Raw genomic sequence first — 24,034 nt, 5'->3', positions numbered from 1 at the left:
TTAATTCCTAAACGACTATTCCACGGGATCCGATAATGAGTAGCTGAAACCCGGGATCGAAACGGAATATACAAGTCTCCCATTAAAATAATTCGCCAACGGCAGAGATTACGTCGTGGCCGGGTTTATTGTCGCGGCGCGGCGTACTCCCCTCATCCGGATATCGATTACCGTGAATTACAATTTCCTGCAACGCCGCCGCCGCCGCGCGCCGACCGCGGCTAACTTTCCCACAAACGCGCCTGTTACGCCGCGGGTACGTGCTTTCGCAATTTTTTACACCGTCGCACAGTGTGTCGTCCAATGGAAAAAAGTCCGAAAATCAAAGTGTAAGATCGGCAAATTTATATATCCTAAAATGTTCGTAACAAAACGTAGTTTCTAAAACTACCTTAAATGTTAACTGAATAAATCAATTTGTTATTAAAATTGAGGCTGCAACTTCACTGTCAAATTCCGCGCATTTTTTAAAAGATGCGTCCCTCGCAAGCTATTTGGTTTTTTAATTTGATTTTTACAGGGTGTGTTTAGCATTATTAGACCTTCAATCTCCCAAAAAATTTTTTTTAAATTATCGCAATTTGTCCTAATTTTTTTATGTTTAACATTTATCAACTTTGATTAGAGTTTTAAAAAAAGTACATCAAAGTACACCCGTGAATTTTTTTACAGTAATTGGTGGCATATTAAACTTTAATTTCGCATTGGTTTAAATCAGCTCACATTAGCTCAAGCGGAGAAAATAATAAAAAACCATATTAAGACGCTCGCGCACGGCGGCTTTCTGCGTAGTCTTCCGAAGAAATTTGTTGCAATTATTTTTAGACGCATGCCATTTGATAAGTACTTACATATGTGTTCAATTTTATTCTTATAAATTATATATTTAGTTTTAAAATTGTTTAAATATTTACAATCTTTCAATTCAGTATTAAAGAAAGTACCAAAAGGTTCCTTTGAGATTTCGTATTATATTAATTTAAAGCACATCAGACTTGATATGGCGGTCGACCTTAAGTGCATAAATATACACAAATGTTAAAAATAGTAGAAATTTATGTTGACGTTGAGACGCGTGCGTTCGCCGTCCACGCTTTTAACATAGTCTATCGAGTTCCCATCTGCTGGAATTTCCGCCACCGGCCTCGTCACCCCCGCTATGGGCCCAGCGCACTTCGGGCTCATTAGATCAATTTTCCAATTCGGTGGAAAATTAATACTCGACCTTTATTTTGTATTCGCGCCATCATCTGTGTAACAATGCGTGATCTATCGGACTGATCGTTCTTTGTTTATACGATGATTCCGTTCGCCTCGCGTTCTTTTCTTTTCTCGATTATTCTGTATTCTACTCTACACGCGGAAGCATGTAATTTTGTACTTCGAATAAAGTGTTAAAAAGTGTAATAAAGTCTATCGAAGATCCTAATATATCGAAGATCCTAATAATCCTAACAGACAGGAGTGGGGACCAAAGACGACAAGGGCGAAAAAACAGCTCGCCGAAACAGATACTGATTTTTTTCTCAGCAATCTTTCGAGTCAGTTTTTATTATATTATATTGAGATTAATTTGGCGGGCAATCCATTATCGTGATACGCGGTCGCGATACGTACAAATATTATTTATAAAATTTATAATCCAAGCGTATAGTTATAAGAAAACATGAGTTCTCTATCAATAAATGGTAAGTGTTATTGTGAAATTAAAGAAAGACCGTGAATTAGTAATTGTGTATTATGCTATGTGTTTATTCCTATTTATTAATTTCTTCTTTTCTTTTTTTAATTTTTTAGACCAATGTCACTCTATTACATATCGGCAATGTTTTGACGTATGGAGACGTTCTACAAATAAAATGGTTGCCCTAGCGACATTTATTCAAACAAGTTTAAATTTGGCTGATGCACCAGGCAGTATTAAAAAACATCTTAGTGAATTGTCAAAATTGATGCATTGTAGATTTAAACAAAGATTCAACGCTTGCTCTAAAATATATTCAAGAATAAATGTGCGTTACGGAACATGGCTTAATTCAAAAATCATTCTAGATAAATTTATTATAGACCATTTGAACATAATAGAAGCCGGACCAAGTAGGGAGAGATCATCAACAATGGGAAGGCCAATAAAGCCTTTTGAACACTGCGGAAACAAATCAAAAAAACTAAAAGTACAAGATTTACTAGAAACTCGATCCGTTGAGGAATTGACTTATGCCACCAAATTACTAAATAAAATAGAAAACTCGAGCACACATACAAGCTTTTCGTTGGTGGAAAGTTTAGCTGTATGCTCAAACTTAAAACTATCAATAAGGCGGTACCAAAATTTACGCGAGACAATGAACTCCAAATATCCTCAATCGTTTCCGTCTTATTACAAGTTAAAAAAATGTAAAACATCTCTGTTGCCAGACATGAGTAAATATAAAATAACTGAGACATCTGCGGAAATAAATATGCAGGAATTATTACACAGAACCGCATCTTCAATTATTGATTTGATGGAAGATGTCAAAGTTACTAATATCACATTATTAATTAAGTGTGGTTTTGATGGCACCTCGGGGCTCAGTCAATATAAGCAAACATTTTCAGAAGATTCTGCAAATGATGAATATATGTTTGTGAGTGCGATTGTACCAATCCACATAACTGACAACGAAACAAACAATATTATTTGGATGAATGAATCTTGCGCGTCAACATCACTATGCAGACCACTAAAACTTTTGTTTGCAAAGGAATGTAAAGAATTAGTGCAGAACGAATATACTAATTTACAGCAAGATATTTCAACTTTATGTCCCAGCAATATTAACAAGAACAATATGAATATAACTGTGTATTACGATGTAAAATTCACTATGATAGATGGAAGCATTTGCAATGTCCTATCAGGAACAAAATCCGCACAAGTTTGTTACATCTGCGGTGCTACACCAAAAGAAATGAATACGCATGCAATTTTTACTAAAAAACCAGATGAGACGATGTATTCTTATGGGCTTTCGACACTTCATCTATGGATAAGATGTTTTGAAAACATGCTGCACATAGCGTATAGGTTGCCATTTAAGACGTGGCAAGTAAGAAATGAAAGCCACAAAATTATTTTTGCAGAAACAAAAAAAAATATTCAAGACAAATTTAGAACCTTAACGGGTTTAATAATTGATAGGCCAAAAGTAGGTTTCGGAACGACTAATGATGGCAATACGGCTCGCAGGTTTTTTAAAAATCCATTATTAACTTCGACAATAACTGGACTTGACTGTGAACTAATAAAGAAATTAGGTATTATTCTGAGAGTTATATCATGCGGAGAAAATATAAATATTATTAAATTCCAAGAAATAATTGAAGAAGCTAGAGAATTATATTTAAAACATTATAATTGGTATGTGATGCCGGTAACTACGCATAAATTATTTTTCCATGCAGTCGAAATTATTAAAAATACAAATGTTCCTATTGGAAAATTATCCGAAGAAGCTCTAGAGGCTCAACATAAAAATATAAAATACTTTCGGGAACATAATACCCGCAAGACATCAAGAGAAAATTCAAATAAAGACCTATTAAATCGTCTTCTACTGGAGTCGGATCCAATTATTGCCCATTATAAAAAAAAACATACGAAAAAAGAAAAAAAGGATTTCGCAGATATAAGAGACTATTTATTATTAAATGAAACATCCTACTTATCAGATTCCAACCCAGACACTTGTTCTGATGATAGTGAAGCTGAAGTAGTATAGTATGTACACATATTATTTAATAATATATTTAATATCTATGTTAATTGATTAATTAAATAATTTATTCATTTTATTTATCATATTTCTAGGTAAAATAAAGGAATTCTCTTAAGGATTCCTAAGTTTTAATTCCTCCTTGTGAAGATTTAAATAAGTAATGTATACAGTATTGTACTTTTTTTTTTTAATTTTCGTTAAAATTGTAAACTACTTTTTATGCAGTACAAAAACATGAGAAACAAGGTTATCGCAATTAAAAAAAAATTAAAATTATATATATAATTAAAAAAAAAATTTTTTTTATATACCAATCGATTCGTCTTTGCATTTTATTTCAAAAAGTATTAAGGTACTTTACTCGAAAATTGCATAGTTTAAGAGTTATGACTTTTTTCCCGAATTCCCATATACTCGACACACTGTGCGTCGGGTTCACGATACCGACCGCTGGAACCTGCTATTTTTCGAAACGATATGCGGAGGATATATTTTCAGCTGTCGTCCAGTCGATTGTCCAGTTAGGTCTCTAGACATGAATTTGCGAGTGCCTTGGCAAACAGTGATAGCGCTTGGTTCTCAGATACGTAGTACATATGTAGTATGTGTGTAGTTGCCATAAACAGCGGTTTGTCAAAATAAAAATTCACTAACAGCAACATACTTGAACCAAATAATTTACGGCTCAGTAAATAAGATCACAAGAACGACCTTTAAAAAGTGATGCAATTGTGCAGAGCCGCCAGATATTAATTCCAGCTACTCAATACTGACTCCGAGCACAACGATGCACGGTATAATGATAATTTAACATGCATACATGCTCGGTGGACTAGCATCCGTCCTCACAAAGCGTCCACAAGGATCCCTGTGTGTATGATTGACTCGGTGCTTACCTGAAAGCAGAAAAGAGAGGAAATCAGTATGAATGACGAGCTGCAGGCATGGGGACATCGATCAAAGTGCATGGTCATGATTATAGTTGCATATCAAAGGTATTCGCGATGTTCTGTGTTTACGCTGAATTATGCACGAGAGATCGGCTAGATCGAGCGATCCTCTCGTACCAAAATCAATTAGCAGTGGAAGTACCAAGCAATCCAAGTCACTCCACTTTAACATAAATTAGAAAAATGAATACATTTTCTCAAGGGAAAATGAAAGTCAGTTTTTAATGAACCATTTAGAATAAGTTTTATGACATTTTGTTCCATGATCTCTTGCAATTTCTCGGATATTATTCTTTCTATCATATATTAATCTTGCAACAAAAAGGCAACTGTTTTTTATCAGTAGACAGCGAATCTTTAAGCAAAATAAAAAATGTTCGCATTGATTGCAGGACACAGGAGCCAAGTAAACATTGTATTCCTCTTTTAATTATTCTATTCAGCTGAAATGAATACATCGATGTCTTTAAATATTTCTCACATGTCCATTGTTTTAAATTGTACGTATCCATTTTTGTCGTAAGCGCGTAAAATCCGAAGTCTATTAAAAAAAAGAAGAAAAACGAGATTACTTCCTGTACGACCTAATAAACTGTGAAAAACGAAACACAGCAAAAAGACATCGATCAAGGTGCATAGGCTAGGATCAAAGGTATCCCCGTAGTTCCGTGTTTACAGTGAATTACTATATCGCCTGGATCGAGCGTTGCTCTCGCCTACGATGGAATCGCGGGTCTGAAGCGTACCCGAGACCCGAGAGGATCTGTCTTGATTCATCAGCGGGTACTCTAACTGGTGCTGGTCGAGAATAGCGAGGACTGTTTGCAACTGCTGCGCCAGTCGCGGCCAAGCACCAATAACACCGAGTTAATGATGTTTGGTTGACGGATTTATGAGGGCAGTGCATGCCGGTGCACTGCACAGGGTAAAGGAGTCATTGCACGCGCTATAAAGATACCGGCCTCGCGAGCCGATCCCTTCGATCGTATCGCGGAAACCATTAGCTAGACCGCAAAAACGGGAATCGTACGTTTCCTTCTGACGCGCGGGAAAACAAGATTGATGCCACCGACCGATTGATAAGAAAGAAAATATTTGCCCCACGCCCCGAAGGAAATTGCCTCGCGCGCTCGTAAACATCGACCTGTCCGATCGAATTTTTCCGACGACCCTGCGCATTATCTCCGTAAACGTTCAAATTTTATCCCCCCCCCCCACCACCGGAGACGTCCCCCTTCGAACCAGTCGAACGGTAAACGCGCTCGACGAGACCAAGCCTATTGAGAACAGTATATTTATAGCACCGTAATAATATATGCGCGCGAATGTAGTTATTTTGAGTTACCGGCGCCTGTAACATTCGAGCTATAAAGCTTAACCTTAATAGCTAAATTTAAACACAAAGGTGCGTTTATTGCTGTACAACGCGTTTTATTCTAGCCGCGACTATTCTAGCCATCCTTTCTGGCTGTAAAACGATGATAAGAGTAACGGCGAATGATAAACCAGGCAAATACATATGCATCGCGAAGTCCCTAACTGGACTCGGTGTGAACTCGGACTTTCTTCATTCGTTCGAACATAACACTTTGATTCACACGATGTTAAACAGCATTGCCACGAACAAAGAATTTGTCCGAATCGATCGGCGAGATCGCTGGCTAACTTTCGAATATTTCTCGCTGTCAGGAAGCACTCGTGGATGTGGCAATCATATTTATACCTACAATCGGGTCACCGTGCGCGCTTTCACATCTCTTCATTCACGTTTGTCAACGAACCATGACACCGTTCGACAGAAACCTAGATAATTGCATGCGACTCGAGTATACCGCCGCGCCGGCAACAAAAAGTGTCCGTTATAGTACGTAACATTGCTCGTTGCAACCATGTTCAACTACGGCTACAGAGTTGGGCATTTTGATCAATTAAAATTTTAACCAAGATTGATCGATCGATGTGTACGATTGCAAAAGGTAATCATTGAAAAATAGACGATTAATTCAATCGATTGATGATGTTAATCGTCAATAAATTTAAAAAGAAAAGAAAATTATTAATCTCAGAGTTTGTACTTTGAATTGAAATAAAAATATCACCGTTGATTTAAAATGACACCTCTTGTTGAAAGACCCTTTAGAATGAAAATCAATAATTTACCAAGGCTTCTAACCCCAATGAGCCAATTGTCGGAGGAAGCAAGTGAACCGATTTGTCGAGGCAACTGATAACGCGCGTCATTAAATGGCGGCGCGGTCCGCAGGAAATCGGTGAAAAGCCGCGAAGGACAAAGGACTGCGGTGTTTTCTGCAGCGTCTGCACCGAGGAATCCACGCGAAAACACACGCGAGCAAAAGCGGCGCTCAAAAGTGCGCACCGCCGCGCCGCGCCGCGCCGTTAAAAGCGAACGAGAACCGGGCAACAATGGGCTTATCGTGGCGGCTCGCGAGCGCTCTAATCTCGTTCTGCCAATCGCGCGTCGACTCGAGAGGAGGGGGGGGGGCTCTGCAACACCACGATAAACAGACTGGAACGCAAATCGCCGGCCTCGTTAGCATAACTCTACGTTGGTCCTCGCAGATTCTTCAGTGGTTTCCGCACCCGCCACGCGAATTACACTTCGATTCCGCTCGTGGACCTCTCCCCCCTAATCTTCTCCAACCACCTCTTGCAATCGATGCAGACAATTCTTATTTTGCAGAAAGATTCGCTGTCTAGTCATTAGCGACCTGGTTTACAATTGATTGCAACTAGACTGCGGATCTTCATACAAAACGTAGTAATAAATCTCTTCTAAGATTTCCTCAATAAAAAAAAAAATCAAATTCTTGTACATCATTTGCAATCTACAGGAGTTAAGTATAAATTGATTTTGCTCGTTAATAATTTTGTTCTGGTCAAAATAGTATATCGACACTGTTGAACTCTCTTAATCTTTTTATTGTTTTGAATTGCACCAACTCAGTTTTGTAATTTTAACATATCTTATGTGCAGCTTGCAGAAAGAGCTACGGTTTATGTTGATTCTAGAATGAGAGACAGCAACACAAATTTAAAGCAGTTCATATATTATTATGTAGGTCGTAGGTATATCGATGGATCTGAAGAAGAGGAGGACGTTCCTGATGTTGCCCTCGTCCAGATTCGACTCGAGGTAATACATACATTGTTAATATGTACATTATACATATTTATAATATACCATAAAAATAAAGGAGAAAATCAGAATTAATATGTTAGAGGGCCCAGTTGGCCGTTCGTACGCCCAACTGCATGAAAAGGCGACATTTCGAAGGCCCAACAAAATGCCAAGCCTAAATGCTACTGGGGTTGTTATTATTGGATGGATCGAGCCCCAATCGGTTGCTCGACGAAATTCTGATCTCTCGTGGAGATCTGCGTGGCTATAATGACCAGCATTATGCTATGCTGGTCGGAGGAACAAAGAGGCGACCGCTAATAGGTGAAACAGGACACCACGAGTCCGGCGAGGTCCCCAATAAACCCGATCCCGAGAAATCAGATTACGTATCATCGTTCGATCGCCAGTGGTCCCGGTATTCGAAAGTGCAAAAGCGTCTGGTCCGTGGCGAAAACTGTCAAAGGGCAAATACGTGTCGCACTCGGGTCTCATGTCGCGCTTATGGTCTTTTTCCTGGGTCCCCGCCCCCGGGCCGCCCGCTGGGCAAACATCTTGCAAGCTGCCAGCGTAACTCCATACGCGATATCGTTGTCACGGCTAATCGACACTTTGTAGGATAATGCCAGGTCGTACACGCACAGCAGCGTCGTTATACTATGTGCTCGAACGATAACTATCGTCCCGCGGATCTTATTAAGCCCTGGTTTTTATCTGCTCTTCATGCAACGATGTAGTATCCGTTGCTTAAGCACCTCCGCGTCGTTAGCTCTCCACTCCTCCGATCTCAAATGAAATTATGCGAGCCGCGCGTTTATTATAGCCGCGTCAAATTCAACTGGTTGCTCAATCCGGCTCTCTCCTCTCTCGTTAATGCTGCCCGCATCAACACCCGACAGAGTAATCGCTGGATTGCATGTGCTTATGCAAATCCAGGATTTCGCGGGACGGTCTCCTAGATCTGGGATACAGCAGATGCGTACTCCCTCGATCGAATGTAATCTGATAGACCGGCCAATGATAGTTCCCGTTGTTTAGAGCGGAATTTTTTGTTCGTGGAAACGGATTTAATGAGCGCTGCAATCAATCTTGGAAAAAGCTCGAAATCCGAGAATTGTTGCGCTCTGTCGCATCTCCTGTTACAATGTAATCTATAGACTACGGATCTTCTAAAAATTTTCAAGGAATGCTAGAGTACGAAATTCGAGGGGATTCAATTTATTCCTGATGTGAAAAGACTGCTGCCAAAGAAACTAAGAGCTAATTTAATTCGACTTTCTTCAAATTGGTTTTCACCGACAATAAAGTTTAGTTTAAAGTTGAACCTATTTCAAACAATTCTTTGAAGAACGCTAAGTGGGCGGAGCCTGGTGGCTCCCGGCCCAGGCGGGCGCCCCACGGGCCAAACCGTGGCCACTCGATCGAACCAGTTTCGATCCGAGGGGGAAAAATCGGTGGTTTGAAAAATAAAGCAGAAATTTCTCATTACGCGCAACGATATAAGGTATCAAGAACTAATACGTTTCCCGTGGCCGAGCTGTTCGGGAGCGCTCGATAATTTATGGTCCGCAGAAATGGAAATAAAAGTGCGTTGTCCGCGGCTCCCGTCATTAATTCCCTCGATGCCATTACCTATTCTCCGGACAGAGAGCTGATAAATCTTCGCCGTACGAATTAATAACGCGGCGACTAGACCGGATCAATCTCACTGCCAAGGCCTCTGGAAAAAGGAGCATTATCCTGTCTTCGAGAAACTCGCGCGCCGGCTCGCGGCGAAAGCAATTTGCTCGCCTCGAGAACGACGGTAAATCACGTTGCTACTCGACTCGTGGCCGTTCGCGAATTTTCCTGCGCGGAGAATATTTCTGCGGTCGTCGGGAACAGCGTCGCATGTCGCAGATTAAAAAAATTTACGTATTTACTAGGAAAACAGTCACGGAAACGAATTCGAAAGGCTCAGAAAAATAATGCAATTTTACCGATGTCCTGTCTTCCGGTGAAAAAGCGTTATTAATTTCCCTCGAAGGTACAGATCCCTCCACAGGACTCGTTTCCCTTTTTATCTGTGTGGCCGTTTCGGTTTTATCTCGACAGACAACGGTGCGATTTCATCGCGATTCTCCGGTCACCGCAATTTGCTCACCCTGATGCGCATGCCACTCTAACCATGAGTTTACGCGCACGTAACACACTGTGCTGGCCCGACGGGCACACGTGTTGCACACGTGGTAGCACTTGCGAGCCCGCTACACACGCGGCAAAACATCGCACGGGCCTCCCGGCACTCTTATTATTGTTAAACGCGTCATCATTAAATAAATTGGCCTGCTCGCTGCAGCGTTGCGCCGACGCGTCACGTATCTCATCCTCGTCTAGCCTACTACAGTGCTACTTCACCATCCTGTGCCTCTTCTTCTTCACCTTGGTCTTCTTCTGATTCTTTGTTTTTTTCCGTTATCGTGGCGCGACTTGACGCCTCGCGGTTCTACGGGGATCTACAAGGTCTGACCTGGCTTCGGCGTACTTCGTGATCGAGAAGATCGAGACGACGCACGGATAAAATCTGCAGTCTCCTTGTTATTATATAATAATGAAGAAGGAGGAAAATCTCTGACGAGAACAGCGGATTTTATGCATTTATCACAAAAATGAGTAAGTGTAATTTAAAACAGTCAAAAACAGCTACTAAAAATTGCTGTACCATTATTCAAAGTGTTGTTTGCATCATTAAATATTTTGGTATCCAAACATTTAAGTCAGGGATCATCAAAGTGGTCGATATAATATAATTACGATCCGATCTAGAGGGTCGATTACGGGGCGATGAGAATACCAATGCTATTCAATCGCAAATTTCAAATCACCTTGGGCACCACAGTTTAAAATGGTCCGCAGTCGCGCGCTCTATCCACTGAGCCACTGCGCGCGATTAGAAACATGACCAGTCACTTGTCTCGCCAGACGACCATAATTAGCAAAATCAGCGTTCGCGCGTCGTTTTCGCAAACAACGCTGCCGATTGCGTAACGCGATGCACCGGTGTGCAGTTCATATCAATCGTCGTCGATTCGAACCAGTGAAATTAATGAAGTCGGATCGCGCGAACGTCGTTCCTCTAACAACTTGTAATTAACGACACCGGTTGATTCAACGTAGCCAGCTACCGATAAGTATTCGGGCAGTAAAATCCTGTTCGCACGGATCTCGTTGCAACGATCGACGCGATAATGCACCGCCGATGCGTGCACCACTATGCGTCATTCTGTAGGTACGTGTATCCAAAGACAGAGAGAGAGAGGGGGGGGGAGAGAGAGAGATCAGAGGCTGCATTACGAGTTGACGCCTGATCCGGGCAACGTGCCGGGCACAACATTGCGCACGTGCTATGAATAGTTAGAGCCAAGTTAGCGCTGATTATCGTCGTGTTGGCGTGTGCAGTAGACCTGCTCTCTGTACTAAAAGCCATGACGCTGAAATTTTCTGATCGGACGGCCCATACGGCCCGCTAATATTAGAATCGAGCACATACCAGCGTTTCTCAGTCTCTGTTCTTTGTTGGTCCCGCATCCCGGATTGCCCGAGGAACGTCCCGAGAGGGCAAAGGTCGAAATTATTAGCGATCTACCTCGCAAGTTTCCACCCCGTCGTGATTTCAATGCGACCTGATCGTTGCTGCTAGAAATCGGAGAGGATAGGACGAGCAATTCCCCGGAACTGGATATGTATAACTTAATGGCATTTCGCTCGCGTCATTCGTGCGTCATCGATGCCAGTTTAGCGTGACCGGACTGTCACGTTCACTCTTTTCCTCGTTCTAGAGCAAATGCCACCGCCGGGGGGTGGCGTGCACCTCTGCAGAAATTCTGCACAACTAGATATTTTTCGTTCGAAGATGAAATTGAGCGTCCTTGGCAAAATAATAAATTGTTGAATTTTTTAATCTTTTAAGTAGAAAATTGTTTGCATCAACGAACAAGGGCCAAGTAATAGTTTCTTTCATTCTTTACATTCTTTACTAATAGATTGACGTTAAATGTTTTAAACCTGTCCACCGTTCGAAATCTGAACTATGTATCCATTTTTTAAAAACGCGTCAAATCTGCAGTCTACTTATAAGCAATGAAACGAGAGCACGCATTTTTGCAAACGGGTAAAATGGAAACCGCGTACGGCGCTCGAATCGATCTTCAAACGAGATCAGATTAAAGAAGGTACTTAAGTGGATCTAATTAATGACCGTAACAAGGTCGTAACAATTTATCAGCGCGAAGCAGATTCACGTTACAGACTCGTGCAACCCGACACGATGAACAACAGATGGTTGGAATTGGATCTTAGATCGAGCACACTATACTTTGAAAAACGCTGATGATGCAACGCGGCTAGCGGAGGATTGTAAATACACGTATTTACGGCAATCATATATGCAAATTGTTTTTCTTTGTGCTACTATGTCTCGCCTCGTTCTTTTCGTCGCGGTGTCTGGTTTCATCCGCTGAATAATCGCAACTTTGCACGTTTAAAATCTCGTTGATACAAGGTCTGCGTAAAATCGATAATATTGCAGTCACTTTTGATCTTGCGCGACTCGAATCCCGCAAGCGGATTCGCGAAACGAACCGTAGAACGAGTTCGCAAAGGTCACTGTTATTCGGCACGATGAACAATGTATCGGCACGATTAGATTTAGGTCAAGGAGAAACCCGATAGAGCAACTGAAATCACGGCGTGCCAAACGTTTGGCATCGCTCGCATTGATCACGCGACTACACTCGGGAACTATGTACAATCGATACAAAAGAACCAGAGCCAGTAGGTCAAACTTTTATCTCCGGAACTTTTCCACACGGCGATGTTTCGAACCAGTTCCTCGACGAAATTAGCTTCCGAACAGAAATTTCGGTAAACTTTACATTACCGGACTCAAAATTAGTGCCTTTCTCCTACGAACATATGTGATCCAGTAAATTTGTTCCCGGCGCGGATGCAGATCGAAATTTCGATCCTCTAGGATCAATAGTTGAGGAGCTATGCTCGCTTAAAGTTGAGAATTTTTGATTACCTTACCTGTCAAGAAACTGGAAATATGCTCAACTTTAAGCGACCATAGCTTCTCAACTATTGATCCTAGAGGTTCGAAACTTCGATCTGCAGCCGCGCCGGGTACAAATCTACTGGATTACATACCAAATACATCATAATTCGTAGGAGAAAGGTAGAAATTTTGAGTCCGGTAAAGTAAAGAGCAGCCGAAATTTTGCAATAAGAGAATCCAACATCTAAAAGGGATAATGGAAGGTAGGAAAACGGCGTTCGGCAAAGAGCCAGGCATTTGCATAAACATCCTCGATCCGGCGCTGTGGGAATGGGAAAAATAATTGTTCGCATCGCGGCGGTATCATTATGTTTTCCGGCTAAACGGCGCGAGCGAGCGAGCAGAAGCGAGTATTGTTGGTCGGTCGGATCTTCGCGTTTCCATTCAATTGTATTTAATTAAGTTGTACTCGTTTGTACGTCTATCGTATCTGTTCGAGTATCTGGCGTCTGGATGCGGTGAGTCAGACACTGTAATTTTCCCAGCGGCTCTCGCGGCCTGGCAACCAGCTAACCAAGTTAGTCAGTCATCTAGGCAGCGATACGGCAGAGCGAGATCGGTACATTGTATGTACCAGTGAAAATCTGGAGGAGCAAAAATCTAGCGCAGGTGTCTCTCCATTGGTTGAAGCGAGGCAAACGGCGGCTGGTAAACCGCATTATGACTAATTATTATCGGCATTGACGCGACTAAAGGAGCGGAAGACCGGTTGATCGAGGTTGTCGGGGGCTTATGCCAGCGGAGAATCGGTAGTTGGCTAGGCCCGGTGCTCTCGGAAACTCATTATCCGAAGCTTGTACCAGAGCCCTACCCTATCCCTTTCACCGTCCCTTGTACCGACCACCCCAACCCCCCCCCCTCGTCAAGCGTCTGTCGACACTAATTATAACCGTAATCATGCCGCGCATTAACTCTCCTTGTACAGGTAATTGTTAATGAGAGCACGCGAGCCGGCTTACATTGCCGAGCTAGTCCTCCGCAAGTCCGCATTGGTAATTAGGCACATCTTCAATAGACATAGTCAGCCAGCTTTTTTGGTTACTCCGCCCTCTATTTTACCATTGGATGCATACGAAAGTAATGCCAGTATTCGAAAAGCAACATTCAATTACTGTTCGAGCAGCAGCTCGATCGTGATTAGGGATTTCTTAATTGGAGAAGAAAAGCTTGATCGCTGTAATACCGTCGGATCTTGATTACAGCAACCGCTAATAGGGGGCGCGTTCGGCGCTCCTTTGTAAACGTTTATGACTAGAAGAGGATCTTTATATGCGAAATAAAAATATTCTAACTGAATCGCAACAAACTGGAGGAAAATAGAAATTGATTTTCTTTCTTAACCCTTTGCATTCGGAGATATTTCAAATGGAAAATTAAACATTTCTTCCGACCTAGAATAATTCCATTCTACATAAATTCTTTTCTTTGTATTAGGTCATCCTATCATTAGGAAATCACGAAGTTTATGAGTTGAGATGTCAGACATTCTTTACAAAATTAATTATCTTATGGGCGATAACCTAATATAAATATAAAATTGATATAATACCTCATATAATACTTAAATGTTTGGTAATTGATTAGATATGGACATACTTATAATCGTATAAACAATATTTTGAATAATGGTATAGATTTTTTAAAATTCTTCCAATGCTTTTACCGTTTTAATTCACACGTACTCATTTTTGTAATTAATGCATGAAATCCACTGTCCATTTATCACATTAAAATTGCAGCTCTATCCTCGCGCAGCTCCGGACAATTAAACAGCGAAGTAGCCGCACGATTCCTTTATTTGTCGAGTAAACGGGGGGGAAAAGTTCTTCGGTTTAATAGGTCCACTTCTCCCCCTCTCACTTTCTCCGTGTGCACCGATTAATCTTGATTTCTCGCGATTCGTCACATTCATTCGAACCTCAATCACCCTCTACTCCGCGGGCGCAACGAATCGATGAGAACTCGATCCAACGGGGTAATAATTAGAGCGATGGCGTGTAATGGACGAAGCAGAGCCGATATTATCGCAGCCAGGACGGCGCTGAGCTAATCGATGCCGGGCTAGGGTTCATCGACAAAATAAAAGCCAGGCTATTACCGTGAACGGCCGGCAAACATGTTTACGTCGTATATTCTTGAGAAAAATATTGGAACGTTATTATCGACGGAAATAATAGGTAACGTTGAAGATGGTAGTAGAAGTTGAAATGGGATGAAAGCGCACCACGTATCGGGGAACAAGAACAAGAATGGCCGCGTCCCGAACTTCCGGTTTGCGTCTCAATCGCAGAGGCATCACGCCCCGGTTCCATAGTCATTCGTCTCCCATTCTCTCCTCTTCTCTCCTCTCTCTCTCTTGTAGACGTGGGTAGATGCGCGCCGAAGAGACAGCCGGTGAAACCGATGGAAAGGCGGAGGGAGGGAGGGCGTTATTGTTCTTCAAAACAATTTAAACTTTAATTACTTCGGTGAACTGCAGAAACGGCGTTGCGACAGTCTCACTGTTTGCCATCGTAAAATTAATTGGCTTGCCCCCTCCAGCCACCCGCGCCTCTTCCTCAACAGAGCTCTTCCTGCTGCGACCACGCTCCAAACTCTCGTACGATCCTCTCTCTCTCTCTCTCTCTCTCTTCCTCGTTCCCATTCCCCGTTCCCATTCCAACTCGATGGTCGCCACCTTCTACACCGTTCCATCCACCTTTCCTTTCTACCGTTTCCTTTCCGGAACCCTTCTGGACCAATTGCAACCGAGAGCAGCGGAGATCGAACCCGAGAACTCCAGCTACAGCTTTTCCCCCGATGCACTATCCCGATGCAATTAGAACCCCGAGTGGGACCGTCACGCTCCCTACTGCGGAGATACGTCCGGATATCGCTCGAATATCCGCGGATATCATTCAACGCACTGTCGACCGTTTCCATGAAATAGGTGGAACTGATTGAAAGATTTTCGTGGCATTAGTTAGTGACGAAAAACGTACCTCATCGAAGAAATATATAACTTGTGTGATTGTGATTATTTTTACTTGAAAAAAATCACACGCGCGCTTCAAAGAACAATGAATGTGTGTAAAAAATTTCAATGAAGAAGGTCCGATAGTTTTTCAGAAAAAAATTCTTTGAACCATGGCGACCGTCGTCCCATGTATTTCAAAACACACCGTATAAAAAAATATATAGCTCGTGCGATTTTGATTATTTTTGCTTGAAAAAAAATCACAGATGCCCTTCAAACACCAGTCAATATGTGTGCGGAATCCCAATCCAATAGGTCCGATAGTTTTGCCGAGAAAAATTCTTCGGACCATTTTTCAACCGTATTTCAAAACATACCCTGTAAAAAATGTATATCTCGTGTGAGTTTGATTATATTTGCTTGAAAAAAATCACAGACGCACTTCAAACACCGATCAATATGTGTAAAAAATTCCAGTGTGTAACGGGTTCGATATTATTTCTGAAAAAAATTCAGAAGAATCGAAGATGAACCGGAAATCGTATCGAGACTGCAATGATCGGATATTAGTCGATTCCGGGGCGGCTGTAGGAAGAATGGCCGATTCCATCGACACAATAAAGGTTAGAACACCGGTGTAATTGAGAAAGCCGGGCGTGTGCGGCCGGATCCGCGGAATTGAAAGAGTCGAATCGATCGCGAGAGCCACCCCCCGTCCGACAACCCCCGGAGCCAACGCGATATTGGGAACCGTGTTTTGGCAACTGCGCGCCGTAAAACGAGCTCAATACCCGCCGTTTGATACCCGTCGCAAGCGCTACCGATGCGGTGCGGGGAAATTCGTGACCCGCGTCCGTAATTGAAACGACGCGATATCCTCGCAGCCTTGCGCACTTCTGTCCAATCAAAGGAATCGACTGGAAAAAGTCGCTTTCAGGCTCGCTTTAACCAATTGTAATTAGGAAAAATTTGAAGATCAAAGAAATGCAGCGAGTGCCGATCATCTCCCTAATTCTAACTACTAGACACAGCGGATTTAATGCATTTATTATCATTAAGAATTTAAAACCACTGTTATACTATTTTCGACCTATTAATCATACTAAAAAAGAAAATACATTTTTATTTCACTCCAGTTGATTGCAAATCAAGTAGAACATTTTTATGCATTTATGAAGGAATTGGCTGGGTGAAATATAGAACAGTAAAAGATTCGAAAAGTTTCAGAACGCTGTAACGTTGTTTTTAACGCAAGAAAATCGTTAGGGATGAAATGAATTTTTATTTTACTCCTGCTTGTCATGGATTGCTGCACAATCCATGCAGAACACTTTTATATTGCACAAAAATTCGCAGTCTGGTAATAACAATGAGAAAGTTCGATGTTTAACTAATCGAGTATCCAACAATAAATAGTGCGAAGGGCGAGACGAGGGGTAGAGGCTGTGGGTGAAGACGCCGCGCCGGGGAAGAAACAGAGAGGGCGAGCGTGCAAGAAAAGTGGCGGAGGTAGCCGGGAAAAGAGAGGAACAAGCTCTCTCGCGGGGGGTGTCTGAGGGAAAGAAAGAGAGAGAGGGTGCAAGGAGGTGCAGCGATCGATGCACCGTCCCCGGCCATACGGCGGTGCCTGAGTCAGCCTTTCGCGAGCATTGGCCGCCGGCATTACGGCTGCGCTTGTCGTAGAAAAGCGGCAACCGAGGAGCGGATTGGGGATGAAGGAGAAACGGCCGAGGAGAGAGGGTGGAGGGTGAGGAGAGAGGACTGAATCGTTGCCGCCAAACGCAGCCTCTGCAAGAGTACCGGCTGGTTACCGCGGTAGAAGTGACGTTCCAAATGAATATCAACAAGCGCGCAGCCTCCAGATGAGATGAGATGAGATGAGATGAGATGAGATGGGACGCGGAGGAATGAGGCAGCGGCGCGAGGGGATGGGCGATGAGACCGGCGGAAAACCAGGGAAAAGAGGAAAACGAATTTTATTTTCGCAGGCAAGCTACCCGCGGATACATAACAGGGATAGTTTTTCTTATTCCGACGCTCTTTACTCCTCACGTCCTCCTTCTACCACTCCTTCTTCTCCTTCTTCTTCTTCTTCTTCTTCGTCTTCTCCTACTCTTTCTCCCCGTTTTTTGTTTGTCGTCCGTTCTATCGATTGTCTCGAAGACGCCCGCCTCGGTGCAACGCGCTCCAGAGGGAGCGTGGCTTTCGCTTCTGCACAGGACACTGTTGCATTTTTCTTCTGGCTGTGCTACTAAGGGTAGGTTTGCTTAAACTGTTCAGGGATGCTGGCATGAACATGTATCAGGTGTATAAATAAGATCGGTCCCTTTCGAGCATACTTTCGATCTTTACTTAGAAAAAAAAGCTCCGAAGCTTCTTCGAAAGAACTGAAATTGCTTGTTGAGTTACACCAAGTTCCTCAGCAAGTTTCTGTTGTGTTTGACAAGGATTTTCATTCAATAATTGTTCCAATTCCTCGCCCTACACTTTTTTTGAAAAAACTTCTTGCATGTTTTATGGGTTACAGCATTTTCACCTAACGCGGACCTTCACCTAAATCATTTTCGTAGCCTCGGCAGCATTTTTCTTTGACTCAAATACAAAAAGAATACTTCGAAATTTTTTAAGATTATGGTGCCAATTAGCGTAAATTTATGTAGTGCGTTTAGTAGGGTAAGGTTGATGATTTAAAACACCAAAGCGGCGAGAGGAAAGTGTAATTTGAAATGCAATCACAATTGAATACATGTAAAGTATAGCATATCGTATTCCTAATTTCCGGGAAATGGAAGAATGCAAATGCATTCCGGCATATTTTGGTATATTCTGGTATATTCTGTGGGGATGAAAAATTCGGAAATCGCGGGCGCAACGGATGCGGAACACGGCTTTCTAAGTTCTCTCGGTTACCGGGGAAAATATGCAGAAACGATGAAAAAGGGGTTGCAAAGGCGTCGCGGGAACGGCAACCGCAGCCACTTCGTTCAATGGTTATTTCATGCGTGCAGCGATAACATTTTCCTAACATTTAGCGAATCGTTTAATAGCAGAAGAGGAAAATAAAATATACGGACGTGAAATTGAAATTCACCGTTACCGTTCCGATGGAAATAAAATTACGCAGAACCAACGTGATTCTCCGTCTTTCATGTAACTTCTGCGTTACGCAATTGGAATGAACGATGAAGTGCGTAAAAATTGCTATTGTAAAATGTTCTGCATTTTATGGAATTTCTAATTCGACGGAAAGACTTGTGAATATAAAGATGTACTCGGCTGATAAACTGCGCAATTACGGAGATATTGGAAGTGAACGAGCAACGGTTTTCATTCGTTCCGAAGAAAAATTATATAACAAAGTGCAGCGAGTGGAATGACTTCCCTCTTAATAAAAACATTCCAAGAGCCAGGAAACAAAACCTCGTTGCAGTGCATTCTTGCTAATGTTTAAAGTACTTTCACAACTTTCTCGTACGTTCCAGGTACGTCGCAGCTGCACGGTAGATTTAATATTTATGACGAACTGTTTCTCAACTTAAAAACAAACTGATGCGGAGTTCTAGTTGGATAAGAATTGTTGAAAAATTCTAAAAGTCGAAGACGTCAATATACGATTTCTCACTAAAAATCTAACATTCAAGTTTCTTGCAATCGATGCAGACGATTTTGATCTTGCATAAAGATCCGCGGTCTAATATAATCACATAATGCAACAGATGAATTCCTTGTTTCCTGCTAAAGAAAAACGTTTGCAGACACAATTGTCACGGATCGATTTTACAAAGGATTGCAACTTGACCAGAAAGTACGATCGAGCGTATCGGGACACTTTCTAACTCGCCGATTCGTATCGTCGTTTTTTCCGCGATTAACACGGAGACCTCGCGATCGGACTCGGCTAATTAAGTGGCAGGCAGGATCTTATTACCGCATTGTAAAACCAGCGTCTAATAATACCGCGCGTCGCAGCTCCATGAAGTTTCGAAAGTATTCGAATACGATTTTCAGGGCACGGCTCGCTCGAATTAATGTGAAGCATAAAAATACATTCAGCTCTCGAACTCCTCTCGCGGCCAGTTATCCGATGTAAGTGGCAATTTTCTCTGAGACGCATGGAAATCTCCTTCGAGAGCTTAGTGTCGGCGCTGGCGGGGACTAAACTGCGCATCGAGTTCCCCGAGAAATTACCTCTGCGGTTTCGCGATAATAATTACGATGAATGGCCTTTCATTCCCGCGGAATCAACGAGTTTAAGCGATAGAGCTGTTTTACAACTCGGATCGATGCGTGAAACTGTCTTTCCTCGTTAGAAAATAACATAGTCGAACGTGGGCTGACTCACAATGTATCCACAGCGCGATTTCTAGAACGTATTACGTTCAATAAAGCGACGCTCGTGTTCCACCATTTCTATGTGTCTGTCTATGCATTTATCCAGGCATAAATCACACGCTTATTCTTATCTGCGCGCGAGCTTGTCTTCCTTCGCTATTTAATCTACCTTCGATACCGATCGAACAAACGCACGGTTCGCCGATTAACTCACTTTTTCGTGTTCCGGTTCAATCTCTGTAGACTGCGGATCTTTATGCATTTATAGGAAAATTGGGTAGATCAAGTCGAAAACTGTAAGAAAATCTTAAGAATTCAAATTAGTAACCCCTTGCCGTATCATTTTCTTTACAGTCACAGCAATTAAAACGTCTTTATCCCGAAAAATATCGTAGAAAAGCAATGATTTATCTGTTGCTTCTGCAAAAATAAGATTTTACGAAAGAGGATTAGCATAACCAGCCGCATATAATTGGGGATCGCAAAGGCCTCGCCGAGCGACTTCGACTAAACTCGAGCGAAGTTAGAACGCAGAAGTATAGTGCATACTGGTAATGTCGAGGTCAATCGTACTCTCCGTGACCTATGAGAACCGGCCGCCTGGGTATAGCGTGCTCATAGCGAGATAGCTATGATGTAGAGGCGCAGTCACTCTGCCAATTAACCGAGCTTTGAAGTCAGCTACCGCGATTGATCTCGTCGAGAGAAGTTGCTCGTTTTCAACAACACCAGCGTTTCCTCGTCGCTCGCTGCGCGTTTTCCCTTGAACCGCGATAAATTTCATAGCGGCCGATTCGCTATGCGAGATGCTAATGCACGCGCCGTATGTATCGATAACATTCAATAATGAACTTACCCGGGGAAACGCGAAATTGTAGCTTTCCGGACCCGATTGTAAACACCGAATAATTATGCAACGCTGTTCCCCGCGCAATTTGCAATTAGCCACCGATAATGCGAGCCCGTGGCGCGCGCGGTACCCGGTCCCGGAATCGGCGAAGATGTGCATCATTCCGTGTAATTTCATGCTAATCCGTTCCCGAGATCATTTTCGATCATTTTAGAATTCTATCAACCTTCACGTGCTCGGAACTTTATCTGAATCCCACATAAATTAATTTTTATTCGATAAAATTTCTACTTTAATGATAGATAAATAGTTGGTAGTTTAGTCGACACCTTTATTCATGCTTGGAAGATTAATTAAAAGTTAAAATCGTACTATACTGTGTTTCTGCGTAACAATTGCGTATACAGGGATGACGTTACGCAGCCACCCTTCACGCAAGGTTCCGCCGGTGTCGCGTGAAGATCACCGCGTACGCAATGCACGCGTCACGTGACAAGCCTCGTGAACAGCATATGCGAATTTGCAATGCGTATCCGAATCAGTGAACCCCCGAGCAGCCGGGGGATGAACGGATACATGTGTAAACGTCGATCCACCCGGCAAATAGGCAAAACAAGAATATTCGCCAGGGGTGCAAAGGGGTGAACGACGCTTAAACTGGTGTTAAATCACTCGTTTATACCGTGGCTACCGTTCAAATCGCGGCCATTGTGCTCGCGCTCCAAGAACCTCCCCTGCGTCTTTGTTCGGCTCAACTTTTCTACAGAATCATCCCCGAGCAAAATCAAGCTCGCTTGAAATCTAATTTTTCTGCATTCATTGAGCGAGCCTTTAGAACCAAATAAAACAATGATTTCTACTTGTGATAAATGGAAAATTGTTAAACTCAATGTACCGAAGCTCGCTATCATTGCACCAAAATTTCTCTGCGTCAATTGCAAGCCATTGGACCCAAATAAAACATTTGTCTCTACTTCCAACAATTTCAAAATTGTTCAACTCAATTCACCGAAGTCGACGAATCTCACAAGGGGTACAGTACTATTTATTTTCACGCTACATGCTACAGAAACACGTTCTAAAAACTCGTGTACACCATGCTACAAACAAGCAGGTCCCCTACAGTGCGTTCCGAAAAGATTCAATCTGCTCTGGACGTTTTTCAAGATTTTTAACAATAACGTGCGTCGAGATACTTGGCATAATTCAGGTGTTCCGTGTCAGGCGCAGTTACCCAACGTGCATTAATAAATCTGGAAGCTCTTAAAGCTCTCGGACAGCCGTATGAACCTGAGAAATCCGTTCTATTCCAGCCGGTATCGAAATAGCTCCGACGTTGAAACACATAGAGCAGCGGCGCGTTTATTCGTTTCGCGTGCGATCAGCTCGAAGATTAGTGAATCTGCCCGGTGCGGTGGCGAGATTTAACGAAGAGAACACGGCTGTTTCTCGCGAACGTTTATTCACCCTGGATGCACGGCCCGGGAAATATTTGCCGTAGTTTCTCGGTTGGGGTATCGGCCACTTTAACCAGCCAACGAGCCAGTAATTCCTATCTGGAGAGCAGTTTATTAAAAGTTGCCGTAAGGAAAGTATTCGCGGGGGCTTTTAGCCGTGGCGCGTGGCTAAATAATTCACGCGATTCAATATCAGTTGGAGAGACTACGGAAAAAGGAGCGGTGCAACGGTGTGCAACTTTGTGGAGCAGCAGCGAGGCAAAGCTCGGGATACACATAACGTTTCAGGATTAATGCTATAAAGAAATCTCGAGCGGCGCTCTGGCTTGCCGAGTGGGATGCGCCCAGAGGCAAGCACGAAAAACACTCGTATATTCCCGGTGCATTCTCTGTTTACGGGCTGTTAACTTGCGTGCGACCGTCTCGAGTTACATCAATAAACACGTACATAGGATGCGCGCGCACGTGCAGACCCCGGCTCGACAGCGGGGCGGATGTGCATCGGGGTTGCAACGAGCGAGAGAGAGAGAAAGAGAGGGGGGGGAGGGAGAACTCTGTGGCGGGGGTGCATGCAGAAAGTGCAACGGGAAAGAGAGCCGATCGCGAACAAGCGAAACAGATAGAAACACACACCCCTTTTATTATCATTCCCCGAGTCTCGTCTTACGTCGATAAATATTTATTGCCGGGCGCCTGCGCGACCACAGCTCGACGCTGCTGTGTGCGCCGGAATGTGCTCGCATAATCGCGGGGGATGATCGTTCCTCTTTTCCAGATTGTTCGAATTTCCCACTTGTTTCTCTTATGCGCAATTGTTTGTACTCGTTCGAATCGGGGAAACGTGGCGAATGTATAAATGAACGTCTGAATAATAAATAATTAGCGTCCGCGACTATGTAAGTGAGAAGTTTGCGCATCTATCGAGGCATTACCGCAGTTTTGTCCAGAAAATGTGACGAATTTATAAATGAACGTCTCATTAAAAAATAATTAGCGTCCGCGACTATGTAAGTGAGATTTCGATTCGGAAGTTTGCGCATCTATCGAGGGATTACCGCACAGTTTTGTCCATTGAGCAGCTATCTCTGGGAACAGTGCGCGCCCCTTCGGTTCCTTGGTACCCACACGAAACCTTGGTGCAAGGGACTAATTGGATTTCGCCCTCCTCGCCACGCTAATGACCGTATTCCATTTCCGTGGTTCGAACCCGGGATGCAACGGGAGCGGGACTCGATGCGACGAGACGCGGTGCATCTCGTTGCACGATCTTCCCGAAGAGAATCGCATTACACCAGTGTACATAGCTGAAAGATCGTGTTTCGTTCGGCCGACACGCGCGAGCGGCCCGATCGCATTGAAAGGTCGCCGACGTACGTGCATTCGCAACGAACGATCCCCTATTGAAAGGTCCTCCGCTGGTAATTTAGCGGCTTATCCCTCTACCGAGCGCGTTCTCATCCAGACAATATAATCGTGCTCGGAGACGTGTTATTT

General features: G+C 43.0%; 1 protein-coding gene across 4 annotated transcripts in view; it reads right to left on the bottom strand.

Annotated features, from left to right (window-relative positions):
• Positions 1-24,034, bottom strand: part of LOC143217279 (uncharacterized) — a 301,556-nt gene that overhangs the window by 251,903 nt on the left and 25,619 nt on the right. The window contains exon 2 of one of the 4 annotated variants that reach the window (XM_076441346.1): positions 4,582-4,657. The exons of the other annotated variants lie outside the window; for them this stretch is intronic. Within the exon in view, the coding sequence (XP_076297461.1) occupies positions 4,582-4,600 (19 nt within the window). The 5' untranslated portion in view covers positions 4,601-4,657. The remainder of the gene's footprint in view (positions 1-4,581; positions 4,658-24,034) is intronic. 4 annotated transcript variants of the gene reach the window in all.

The sequence above is a fragment of the Lasioglossum baleicum genome, chromosome 16, assembly GCF_051020765.1.
Source record: "Lasioglossum baleicum chromosome 16, iyLasBale1, whole genome shotgun sequence".
Lineage (NCBI taxonomy): Eukaryota > Metazoa > Arthropoda > Insecta > Hymenoptera > Halictidae > Lasioglossum > Lasioglossum baleicum.
This window is presented reverse-complemented; position numbering and strand designations above follow the sequence as displayed.